At 37.1% G+C, this 13303-nt stretch overlaps 1 protein-coding gene across 3 annotated transcripts in view; it reads left to right on the top strand.

Annotated features, from left to right (window-relative positions):
• The first annotated feature begins 557 nt into the window (after positions 1-557).
• The window catches only part of loxl3b (lysyl oxidase-like 3b), a 32343-nt gene continuing 19597 nt past the window's right edge, over positions 558-13303 (top strand). The window contains exons 1-5 of one of the 3 annotated variants that reach the window (XM_081602912.1): positions 558-919; positions 5463-5795; positions 6422-6585; positions 8858-9075; positions 12586-12645. In XM_081602912.1, the coding sequence (XP_081459038.1) occupies positions 5468-5795; positions 6422-6585; positions 8858-9075; positions 12586-12645 (770 nt within the window). In that variant the 5' untranslated portion in view covers positions 558-919; positions 5463-5467. The remainder of the gene's footprint in view (positions 920-5462; positions 5796-6421; positions 6586-8857; positions 9076-12585; positions 12646-13303) is intronic. The other 2 variants (XM_081602911.1, XM_081602913.1) reach the window with 2 other exon arrangements.

Below are 13303 nucleotides of genomic sequence, written 5' to 3' on the forward strand. Positions count from 1 at the left end.
TATTTACACACAGACTGATGTTTTCCAGCCGTTATTTCTGTTAATCATGATTATTTTCCAGCTTGCAGTTCATAAAAACATGACATTTCAAATTTGAGTGGTACATCAGACCAATAAGAAAAACAACAAAAAAACACTTTATAATGCAGAAATTTGGGTCTAATGAAAAGTACCAACGAATTAAAGTAGCTTATAAGCTCCTTTAATATGTCAAATTAGCCTCGCCAGAAAGCATATTCTAATTTATTGAACATGACTATAATGGCTGTTATAATGAAGAACTTAAAATACATTTTTTAAATTGATAACTTTGGCAGGAAGAGGCTTCTATAGAGATAAGGACAGAAAAGAGTTTCCACACATGTGGCAGCTGTCAGAAAGTGAAGAAGAAGAAAAAAGAACATTTAGTTTGCGGCTGGAAACTTTTCTCAGCATACGTGTACTTCATCAGGCACGTACACATCTGCCCGAGCAACGAGTAAAATTCTGCTTCTTTACCGTTTCGTAAGGGAGAGAGAGAGTGTGTGTGTGTGTGTGTGGGGGGGGGTGGGGGTTGTTACAGAACCAGACGTGAAAAGAGTCAGTGTCTTTCCAGGGAATAAATCCAGCCCCTTGCAGCCGTGGAGTCCCATCCTCCTCTTCCTCCTTCTACTTTTCCTCCTCCTCCTCCTCCTCCTCCTCCTCCTCGGTGAAAGCTGCACAGCTGGCAAATTAACGACAAGGGTCGCCACACGGAGCAACTAGTGGGTCGCTGCCCTGCTGACTGGACTCGTGGGTGATGATGGACATGAGTTAGAAAGAAATCCAAAGTTATTTATCACTTATCTGGCGGAGGGGGGCTCAGGATCTACACACTGAGCAGCCAGCACCCCTCGCTCCACTGGAACCGCTATAACCTCCTTAATACTGGCACCACAAGGTAAGACAGACACGGTTTTATAGGACGGCTGAACGTGATTTAACTACCTAGATACTTTAAGAGAAGTGAATGGGTGTACATTTTCTTCTTATATCATTTGTCTGTATTGTAAAAAATTGCATTTATTCTTCACTTTGTAAAGTGAAGCTTTAATCTTCTGGTCTTTTTATGTTCGTTTTCAGATAAATGCTAAGTACTAGAGGTTTAAAATGCTAGGTTCTAAATATGCTAGAGCTGAAACGATTAATCGGGTTAATTGTGTCGAATTGATTACTGAAATAATCGTCAACTAATTTAGTAACCGATTAATTGTTAAGTGGAGTATCTACAGACTCAAAAAAGAGTGATCAGTAGCTCAAATAACATACTCTGAGTGATAATTAAGTCAAAAATGTACAAAAAAAAATATACATTTTCCATTTAAGATTTAAAAAAATAGTTTGTAAATATGTTGTATGCCAAACTCCTCAAGTGGCTACTTTTAGCTTCATTTGGCTCAAAGTACTCTCTTTGACCCCTTTTGCTATTCAATTATTAACCAGTTAATTGAAAAAAATAATCAACAGATCAGACGTATTGATATTTAGTCAATATCATATAGTCTATCATAAAGTCTACTTTATGTTAGAAGTATTCTTTTAGTTACAGATGCATCCTTTGCTACAAATTATCAAGTCTATGCTAAATAAATTGCTACGTTATTGCATATTAGGCAGTAAAATTTTTATTTTCTTATTTAACAAAACAACAGATTTTTTGTTGCATATTTAAATGCATTTCTAATGCATAAAATGGCTTATGTGGTTAAGTGAAACATTCTGCAGAATGTGGCCATTTTAAAATCTGATTAATCGTCAGAATAATCAATTAATCATTAGAGTAATCAATTGATTAATTGATTACTGAATAATCATTAATTGCAGCCCTAAAATATGCAGTTCAGAACATTCATGGTCAACATCATGGTGCAAACACATAAGAGTGTTTCAGTTTTTTATGTCTTAAGAGTTTTTTTTGTTTTTTTTTTACAAAAATTTTAATTTTTTAGCTTGCAGAAAGATGATTACTATTTGCAGCCAACATCTCCGTTAATCTGTATGATGTCTTGCAAAAGTATTTACACCCCTCCAACTTTTTCTATCTTTGTCCAGCTTTCATATTTAATATGCAGTGTAGCGTAGCGTTCGTATGTACTACTTAGTGTTTTATAACTCTGGAGTTGAAGGGGAAAGTTTTCAGAGTTTTCTTTTTCTAAACAACAAATCAAATCTGAAGAGTGTGGCATGCACCTTATTGGTTTAGCACCAGTTTTTGCTTCAATTCCAGCTGCAGGCCTTTGGGGGCATGCCACTAACAAATAACTACAGCTCAACCATTGGGATGGAGAGCTCCCGGAAGACAGCAGATTCCAAGTTTTGACTCAATTTTTAAATTTTGATTTAGTTGTGGACTTTGGCTGGACCGTTCAAACAAATGGCTTTGCTTTGAGCTAAAGTGTTTTTTTTTCTTTTCCAGGATAGCTTTATGTTTAGCTCCTCCTACTTTTCCACTCAGTCTGACCAGCTTCCCTGTCCCTGCTGAAGGAATGCATTCCCACAGCATTATGCTGCCACTTCCTTGTTTTACAGGGGGGTGGTCCGTTTAAGGTTATTTCTATTGCCCACAGTGTTTTTCATCTAAAGCGGCTGCACTGGACTTTATTTAAGGCTATTAGAATAAAGGACAACAAATGCACACTTAAGATTGTTCATTGTAAAAGAAAAAAAATCACAATAAGAATGAAGCAGCTTAAATAAGTTTTCATTAATTAGTCTCTTAAAAGCCTTACAAAACTCTCTGAAGTTTGTACCTGCAACATTATCAAATGTCGAAAAAGTTCAAGGCGAGGCTTTTTTTAAACTGCAAACCTTTTCAATACCGTTTAAAATTCTCCATCGAGTGTTTCTGAGGCCCCCAGCTCGCTGTGAGGAGGGATGGAAATCATTATGGGAGGAACTGTAAATATGCAGCGCTGCATGTGGAAGCACGGAGCTCTGCCTGCTGGACTCTGGTGACTCCAGTGATTCAGAACCTGGTACAGCCATGGACCTACTTTGGTTTCGGTTAAGACAGAAACAGGAACAGATGTGTGAGAGAGTTCCCACCGAATGCTGTGTTCAGCCTCCACAGAGCTGATAGGAAACAAACGAAGAGATTCTATTAGTATAAAAGTAGATGTCAATAATATGTCAGCTTTATAATTCTGGTGTGTTTTTGTGCTAACTGAGTCCAGACCAGTTTGCCAAGACAGAAAAGAAATAATGTGCAAAAATAGAGCAAGGAAAGATTTCGAAAGCCAAAACTGCAGCCTGCAAAGTGAAACAATTAACAAATTCTTTGTTTGTTTGGGCCTAGGATCTGGCTGGTTTTGTTTTTTGTTGCTTTGACGGTCGGTCAGGTTACAGAACATGTTTCCAGACATGCAGCTCTGACCCCAGTGTGGTTCTGCCGTTAAAAGCTTGTCAAACACATGCGTCCAAAAAAACACTGTGTATCGGACTCAGAACGTGTATTCAGTCCCACGCTGTGGTTCCTGTACAAACACATCACACTACGGTATTTGTATCCCTTTAGAACGCTCCTGCCCCAAAAATTTGTTTAGTTATCAATAGGAGGCCTGTGTGTGGTGACCAGTAAACAACCAGCTGCAGATACAAACATGGATCAAAGCAGATTAAAGACTTTCAGGAACTTTTTGTGGAAAAATATGTTTTTTTTTTCTAAAGTGTGATTTATTTCTGATTTTCTACGCAGTAATCAATGTCCAAACAGCAATAAATTACATTGATGTCATCAAACAGTAATTATGATAATGAAGACAAATGAGTAAATGACAAAAACAGTAAATAAACAGGAAAAAATAAGCAAAGGTTCCAAAAATTAAATCAAATCACTAAAAATCCGAAGCTTCTTCAACTTCGAATTTTTAATTTTGCTGCAATACAGACAACGTCACATCTACAATAACTCTTTGAAGAATTTCAATTAATGAGTTTTAATTTCCCCTTTGGGATCAATAAAGTACTTTTGAATTTTAAATATTTCAATAATTTTGAACCACAATGGAAAAAAAAGTATTGCATTTTTATGAAAATAAAACCGTTTTCAAAATTATTTGTACCATTCAAACTGTTTCCTATTTTGTAATGTTACTGTGACAATCTTGTCTGTTTTCTGTTAGGATTTTATATGATAAACCGACACAAAGTAATTTGTAATAGTGAAGAATTCATGGTTTTCAATATTCTTTTCTTTTTTCTTTTTTTTTTTTTACAATTAAAATCTGAGACACTGTGGTGTATATTTCAATTCAGTCCAGTTTTACCGATACCCCAAACTAAAGCAAAGTTTAATCATCTGCCTTCAATAGTCACCTAATTATTAATTAATTTCCCTCTGGGAGTAATAAAGTATTTTTGAAGTGAATTCAAGGGGCAGTATTATGTGTTTTCCAGCCACATAGTACAATAAAGTAACCGTGTTACCTTCAGTTGTCAAAGAAATGCGGAATATATCAAATAAAAATTAAAATAAATTCAACTTCATAGGTTAATGGCTTGAAATTGGGCCTCTGTCTCTTTAAGAAGCTCCTCCTCTTTCTGTAACTCCGCCTTCAGGAAGTCATCACAACATGGCTCCTCTATTAAAGTGAATAGAAGCTGACCATTATCTTTCTTTTTTAGATTGCTACATTGGCTTTTTATCTTGTGAGAAATCCCTTGTTTTATGTTTTGAGTGAATAAAAACTAAATCTGCAATGAAGTATGAATAATTTTAAGTTCATCTGGTTTCTAATTCATCTGATTCCCACTGAAAGTATGGCTCTATAGTTTGGATTCATGTGGAGAAAACAACAAATACACCAGAAATCTCTGAGAACCAGATATCAGTTTTCTTCATGTTGGTCAATCACAGAAAATTCCAATAAAATAATTTAAAAATAACGAAATACACTGGTATTTGTTGTTTGTAACATGACAGAATGTGGTCAAGTTTAAAGGGGAGGACTACAGTATTTTTGTTGGGTATCTTAAGTATCGAAGGATAAAAATAAAAAATGTCTTCTCTGAGAACTGTTATGAAATGAGGCAAACAGGCATTTATTTTTGTAGCGATTAGCCCCCCAATTTGTTGACGTTAGGCCTGACCAGATGGTACGAATTAAAATGCCAAAGTAGCTCAACTCACATTAACTCCCTCACATGTGCTGACCAGGTTCCTGCTTCATTCTGTAACCTTCTTTTTAAAATGATTTCTTATTGCGTTTCTTTATATAATTTATTAATTTTTTTTTTTTATCATTAAAAAATCAGCACAGCAGTGCTGTGGCTTTTTGGAATCGACCTTAAACTCCTTGCATTTGTTGAAAAAGGTCCACAGAGACTCTTAATTTAGGAGTATGAAAAACAGGTTAATTGTGGTTGAGTTAATTAGTTCTTACATTTTCCTGGAGTTAAGCATCTGTCCATACCCTTGTTTTGTTTTTTTTTCTCTCTGTTTGCAGCTGAAATGATGGAGAAGTCGAGGCACACGCGGCAGTTAGCGGTCAGTCTTCTGTTTGGGTTGTGGTTGCCTTGTTGTTTAACCCAGACCACAGCGCCCAGCAGGGCCAGCGTGGCCCCGACTCCGTCTGTGGCCCCGCAGCAGCTGAAGGTCCGCCTGGCCGGATACCCCCGCAAACACAACGAGGGCCGGATAGAGCTCTTCTACAAGGGAGAGTGGGGAACCATCTGCGACGACGACTTCTCTATAGCCAACGCCAACGTCCTCTGTCGACAGCTGGGCTTCGTCTCAGCCACTGGGTGGACTCACAGTGCCAAATACGGCAACGGACAAGGTCAGAGCCCCTTCACTCAGTCACATGGGGCTTCATTGTTAGTAAATATAGAGAGTATTATGTGTTTCTAGCCATACAGCGCCATTTTATAGCACAACAAAGTAAGTCTGTTACCTTCAGTTGTTATAAAAATGCTATATATGTCAAATATGGCTAATTTAAGGTTTTGAAATTGGGCCTCTGTCTCTTTAAGAAGCTCTGACTCTTTCTGAAACTCTGCCTTCAGGAAGTCAGCACAACATGGCTCCTCTATTAACTAACAAAGTGTTTACCAGCATTTCACTGAGAAGTAGCTCCTTTAATGAACTCAGCAGGTGAACAGTTCCACCAGGTGTTTGCTAATTGCTGCTGGCTAGTCTGCAGGAGCTGTAACCAGCTTGTGCTATAAAATGGCACTATGGAAAATATATGATAAAAATAAAAAAAATAAAAAAAACATTAAAAAGTACTATCTAATATGGAAAAAAAAACTTACTGTGCTATGAAATCATTTCAATTTTAGGATTTTTTTGTTTGTTAGAAAGTAAAGATGGACTCCAAAATGTATTAACAACCCAGGTATGAATTTGTTTTTATCCTCCGGACTGAGAATTTCCTGGAGCCTAAGTAAGCGTCTTACTTTACAGGAAAGATCTGGTTGGACAACGTGTTGTGCAACGGAGGGGAGAAGAGCATCGACTTGTGCAAGTCTCGAGGATGGGGAAACAGCGACTGCACTCACGATGAAGACGCTGGAGTGGTTTGCAAAGATGAGAAGATTCCTGGCTTTGTGGACTCAAACATTATTGACGTAAGTTGTTTAAGAAAAAAACTACAACTCTTATTCCTTCAAGTAATTGAGATCTATTATAAATTCATATAAAAGCTTTTTTTTTAATATTGCCATGGTTCATGAAAAAATGTGTTTATTCAGTTCTTGTTCTACGAGTGTATGTCCTCTGGTTGCAACATGCCTGTACAGTTCTGTATTACTAATATACTGTTATAGCATGTGTCTGTGTCTTAATTTACTTGTTTTAACTTATTACATAATTCACTTTTTCTCAGATGTTGAACTCAGATGTTATCTGTGTTTCTTTTAAAGGGGCAGAATTAAGTACAATCGACATTTTTTGAGCTTTACATCATGTTATAACATTATTCCCTCATCAAAAACATACCTGGAGTGTCGCTTTGATTCTTTCATGCATGTTTGAGAAATCCTTTAATCTCCATGGCAACCATTCATCTGTGTAAAATGCCTGGGTGGACCTAGCTCCACCTTTGAGGACGTAGCTCCTCCGCTTAGCTTCAGTTTCCAAGCTACCAAGCTTCCTCATCACAGAGCAGCCCTTCCCCATTCAGCTCCTTCAGACTAGCCAGCAGCAGTTAGCAAACACCTGGTGGAACTGAGCGTTAAAGAGCTATATCTCAGTGAAGTCCTGGTAAAAACGTTAAAGGGTTAATAGAGGAGCCATGTTGTGATAACTTCCTGTTTCAGAAAGAGCAGCAGTTTTTAAAGAGACAGAGGCCCAATTATAAGTTGTTAAATTGGGAAGTAAAATTTCTTTTAAGTCATATTTGATTTAATTGTGAATTGGAAGGAAAGCGATTCATTGTTTAAAAATAAAAAATGCTAACCTGTGAAAAATTTAAATGGTGGTTTATATTTGTATTGATTCCTCCCTTTACTCTGATTTCTCTAAATAAAATCCACTGCAGCCAGTTGCCTTTGGTTTTACGCATGCTTTTTGTTTGGGTTTACCACATAAACATTCTAATGGTATGAAGAAAAAAAAATAGAATCGAGTTTAATACATTTTGGACACTTGGCGATACTTTTGTGAGGCGCTCACTTTCAAGGAGTTCATCAGTTTTTAAGAAAACGTTAAAACTAACTCCGTTTGGTACGACCAGAGAATCCCAGTCCGGCAGGACGCCACATGTGGTCCAGCTGGAACCAGTTCAGTCTGGTCACACATCTGGACTGGCTTCTAGAATCACACTTAATCCTTCCAAGATGCCTCTTTGTTGTGCATTATTAGAAAAAAAATTCCATAACATTAAAGGACTATCATTTTAATCTTCATAAACTTTGTCCTGTAGTGTGTTTCAGTCAAACATGGCGACCAGATTTTAATCTCTGACTGCTGCCAATTTCTTTTCCAAACAAAGCCCCTGTGGAAGTGACACATTGCAAAGCTGGCTTTCACATGTACAGTGAGCTGAACTGTTTTATTCAGTTTCTTTATTTGCCGTGGCAGAGAACATCTGGCAGATGTTGCAATATGAACAAATGGATCAACGAATGGCTCAAATGCTTTAAATGTATATTTTCTTTCCTGTGTTATCTGATCATTCAGACTAGAGACGCACCAATCTACTTTTTTCACTTCCGATACAGATATCTGAAACATAGTATCGGCCGATACCGATCCGATACAAAAACACAGCGCTGGTTTGACTTAAAACATTTCTTTTTCTTAATAAACAAAAAGGTAAATGCACTGAATTATAAATTTGATATCTCTGCACCCATACAGCACACTTAAATATGCCAATAGCTTCATAAGCTTGATCAAACATGGAAAAACAACAAAACTTTAATTTGTTCAGTTGGTCACAAGTAGGAATAGAGCAACCAATGTAAAATAAATAATAAAGAAACTGAAGCTGAAAAATGACTACGTTGGTCAAACATGTAAAAGTAAACTGCAACAAATCTTCTGTCAAATGGCTTAAAAAGTGCAATTAGAAATTATATTAGTAGTGTAAAATAAATAGTAAAGCATGACGTCACTCGGAGCACAAAATGTAGAATTAGATTTAATAGATCTGACCTTATGGATTGACCACATTGTCACAATCACGGTGTAGAATTTTTGTCAACATCGGGGCAGATACAGATATAAATATCAGATCAATGCATCTCTAATTCAGATGTTCATTTTTGAATCTTTAATTTCTGCGTCTCTGGCAGATAAATAGTTTTTTTTGCGCAACTGTTATTCAACTTCCCGTTGCTGCTCAATAAAGTATTTTTTAATTACACTTGAATCTTCTTTGTTTTTTGTTCTTTCCAGGCTCAAGTTGACGAGAAGAAGGTGGAGGAGGTGCGGCTCCGGCCCGTCGTCGGCACGGCCAGGAGGAAGCTGCCCATCACCGAGGGCGTGGTGGAGGTCAAGCACAAGGACGGCTGGGCTCAGATCTGTGACGTGGGATGGACCGTCAAGAACACCCGCGTGGTCTGCGGCATGCTGGGATTCCCGCATGAACGGAAGGTCAACAAGAACTTCTACAAGTAAGAAACGGGCCCAAGTAGAACCTTTGGAGCTCCACTCTGTGGTGAGGTAGGAAGGTTTACGCTGAAATTGTGTTTTTGTTTTGTTCTTTTTTACGAAGATGTCACACCTTAGATTAATAGACAAAGTCGCGGGAAAAAGAAAGTACACCCTCCTATATGTTTGTTTTCATGCATCAGGACATATTGACAATAATCTGGCCTTGTTGTGTAATAAACGTTTGTAATCTAAAGTTATGTGAACCTACAGATTTCAGTTTTTGAGGCGTCATGTTGGTTAAAATTGAAAAGCTGTGAGTGGAAAAGTCAAATAAACTCCAGGATTTCATCAGTGTGAAGGAATGTCGGCTTTCTCTTCTGAGCCATGTTGCTTCGGTTCAGTGAACTTTGCAGACGTTTGTTGTGAGAACAGCTGAATTTAGGTTTCACCAGAGCATTTGGTCTGGACTTTGACTGGGACATTGCAACACTTTGGTTCTTTATCATAACAGATTATCTCACATTTCTACAGGTGAGGATGGGACAACTGGAGCAAAAAGAAAAGAATTCACACTTTAATCTCAGAATTTCTACTTTTTCTTAGAATTTCAATCTGAGAATTCAAACTTTAATTCAGAATTTAACTCAGAATTCACATTTCTGAGATTAAAGCCTGTGCATTTCCCTCTGGAATGTTTTTTTAAGCATCGTTATTATTATTGTTTATTTGTCACATCTGTTTGAAATCTCGTAGTTTAATATTCAACTTTTCAGTCTTAAATTCTCTTTTTTATCATAGCCAATCTATGACACCCCTTCTAAAAAAAAGATAAATGTTGAGTCTTTTTCTAAATCTTCTATCATAAGGTTTTACATTTAGCGCTCTAATGTGGTCATGTAGAACCTCTTTGCTCACTTTACACACGTTGGAGAGAATTTTCTGGAACATTTACTCCTGGCAACATTAGTGACTGTCATAAAACTTTTCCCCTCGTGGAAAAACCCCCAAGAATAATAGACGTTAATTAGTTTGTAAATGTCTTGGAAGCACATGAAAGCTTGCTGGACAGCAGTGATTTCTTCTCTGAGGAGGTGGAAGGGTATTTTTTTGGAAGTGGTGACTCTTTCTCATAATCAGTCGCTGCTGCTTCAGAAACCATACAGAAACATGAAATGATGCTAAATGTTTGATTTTGGCTTAATCTTTAATTAATAGCAAATAATCACATGGTTGGATTCTTCTGAATGTTTTTGACAGTTGAGATTAGATTTAAAAAAATACATAAAACCGTTGTATTGAAAGCTGTTTGTGGTCAATACAGACATCATATTTGATTGTCATAATTACCTATTGAATTTGTCAGCCATTTCTGCTGACTTATCAAAACAGAATAGACAGAAAGAACTTTTTAGTCATAATGATGTTTGGGGAAGCTTGTGTGACACTATCATTCCTCTCAGAGTCAGACATCCAGAAACACGGTTTCTTTCCTTTGACTAAGCCACAAGCAGGATCTCCTTTGTTTGTCAGCGAGTGGAGAATGTGGAGGCGGACGTGTCGGCCAAAAGTCTCAAGTGACGACGGCTCTCATGGCAGAAGTTAGTTTTCCTTTCTGTGTCGTACACTTTCCGTATGTTTACATTTTTCTTTTTGAAAGAGATGATGCTTTAATTCATCTTCTCGGCCTCTATTGTCGCCTTAGAATAATCACTGACCTGCTTCCTGTTTTGTTATTTTTATTTTTGTATTGAAGAGTTTATTATGTGAGCCTGAACATCTTTGAAGTATGAGTGATGCATTTAGTTTTTATAAATTGCAGGTGCTGAAATGAAGTTTGTAGAATTTTAGTGTTTTGCTATATCAAAATGGGGAACTTTATCTCTTTTTTTAAAAATTCTTCCATGTTAAAGAATCGGCTCAATATTGAAGTTGATGGTACATATAAATATTTGCTAAATTAATCAGAAAGTAGGCCAGGTTGCCTGCAGTTGGAGCCACTTTGGGTACTCAGCATGTGGAGTTGATTGAATCTTCACCAGAGCAGACAGCGTGCCTGCATGGTGTAAAGTGAGATGAATCATTTGTATTCTAGTATTTGGCTAAAACATTCATATTAATTTTATAATTGTACATTATATGTGGGCCCATCAGAACTGTGACACTTTGCTGAATCTTTCTAAAAAATGTCAAAAAGATTAATAACAGCTTGGCTTTAACTTTCTTTTTTCTCTTTGTGTTTTCAGTTTTAGTGATTGTCATGGTAACACAAATAAAAGAGAAATGTTTTCAAAGTCCATACCAGGGTTATGATAGTTTTGGGTTATCATTTTAGTTTAGTTTTATTTTGCTGACTTTTGTTTAATGCAGTTAGTCTTAGTTAGTTTTTACAGGTGTTATTTGTGAAATATTTTTTTGTTTAGGTTTTATTAGTAGTAGTTTTAATTTGTTCATACTTTGGTTAATTTTTAGGTGCAGAATTAAAAAAGGTCAAAGTATCGTATTGTGATTATATATTCACTGACTCCGTTTTTGGACAACCAACAGACTGGAGTTTTCTCCCAACTTTTTCAGTCGTCGTTTTGCAGACTAGCTTATGTCAACAGCTGACGTAAACGGCTTGTGTGGGGCGGAAACTTCACAGCAATTCAAAACACTAATAAATAGATTCATAAACATGAAAACAAAGGATATTACATCTACATTTTAGATATGTTATAGTTAGTTTTCCTCATTAATGTTTTAATTTATTTCAGTTAATGAAAGTGTTTTCTCAATTTCAGTTTTCATTTGTTTTAGTTAGTTTCTTTTTCCATCCGGTCCATCCTGAATGAGGACACACATTCCTGGCTGCTCTCCAGTTCAGGCCTTCACAAAGAGCATCAGGAGGGGCATGCAGAGGGGGGCTCATGTTTTCTCCCAGCCATGTGTGAGGTTCTTGGGAGCATCCCGGGGTCTGGAGGAGGTCAGATGCTCCAAATGAGAACAGCCACCGAAAAAAAAAAAAAAACTTTAAGAGGAGCAGCTCTGTAATTCTGACCAAGAGTTGATATGGAGCTAAATTTGGCCATAAACTTTGTTCAGAAAAAAAGAAAATTGAAGTTGAAAAAAATACCCTTAAATCATAATTTTTCAGTTCCGAATCGTTGTTTATTATTATTATTATTATTATTATTATTATTATTATTATTATTATTATTATTATTATTATTATTATTATTATTATTATTATTATTATTATTATCAGTTTCAAATCTTTTTTACAGTTCCAAATCAGGATTTTATTCAGTCCCGAAACAATTTTATTTTTTTTTGTTTCACTTCTTTTTTCTTTTAAACAAACTTATTGGCCCTCCATGCGCTGTAACGTGATCTACCAGAGACCTGTGGAATGTCAGAAATGCTCCTCGCCGCTCGGCGTTGTAGGACACAGACGGTGTGTGTAAGAAGAACGAACCCTGACGGTTAAAGCGAGTGTTTGCATGTAGTTTCTCTGCCGTGTGTGATGGAATCCGACTGTCTCGCTGTTGCAGACGTCTGACAAAGCGAGCTGCTGAGAAGGCCTCCAGTCCAAAGGTCTCAGCTGCTGGAAGGTACACTGTAGCAGGAATGCCTGTCGCTGTTGCCAATGGGTTTCCTGTTGGCTTAGAAAACAGTCATTTAGTTCTAGATAATAGTAATCTGTTCCTCCTTCTTGCTTTCTTCCCATTCAGGGAAACTTTTTTTTTGTTTCCTTGCGTGTTTTTTTTTGTCACACAAATAGGGATCAGTCATCTTACAAAAACATATTATTTACATTTTCTGACCTCAACTATTCCTGCTTTAAAGGGGCAGTATTATGTTTTTTGAGTTTTATACCATCTCATAATGTTATTCCCTCATCAGAAGCATAGCTGGAGTGTTGCTTCGATTCTTTCATGCATGTTTGAGGAATACTTTAATCTCCATGGCAACCATTCATCTGTGGAAAATGCCTGGGTGGACCTAGCTCCACCTTCGAGGACGTAGCTCCTCCGCTTAGCTTCAGTTTCCAAGCTACCAAGCTTCCTCATCACAGAGCAGCCCTTCCCCACTCAGCTCCTTCAGACTAGCCAGCAGCAATTAGCAAACACCTGGTGGAACTGAGCGTCTGCTGAACTCATAATACAAGTTACTTCTCAGAGCAGCATTGGTAAAAACGTTGTTAAAGGGTTAATAGAGGAGCCATGTTGTGATGGCTTCCTGAAGGCGGAGCTTCAGAAAGAGTAGGAG

The sequence above is a fragment of the Poecilia reticulata genome, chromosome 22, assembly GCF_904066995.2.
Source record: "Poecilia reticulata chromosome 22, P_reticulata-male-v2, whole genome shotgun sequence".
Lineage (NCBI taxonomy): Eukaryota > Metazoa > Chordata > Actinopteri > Cyprinodontiformes > Poeciliidae > Poecilia > Poecilia reticulata.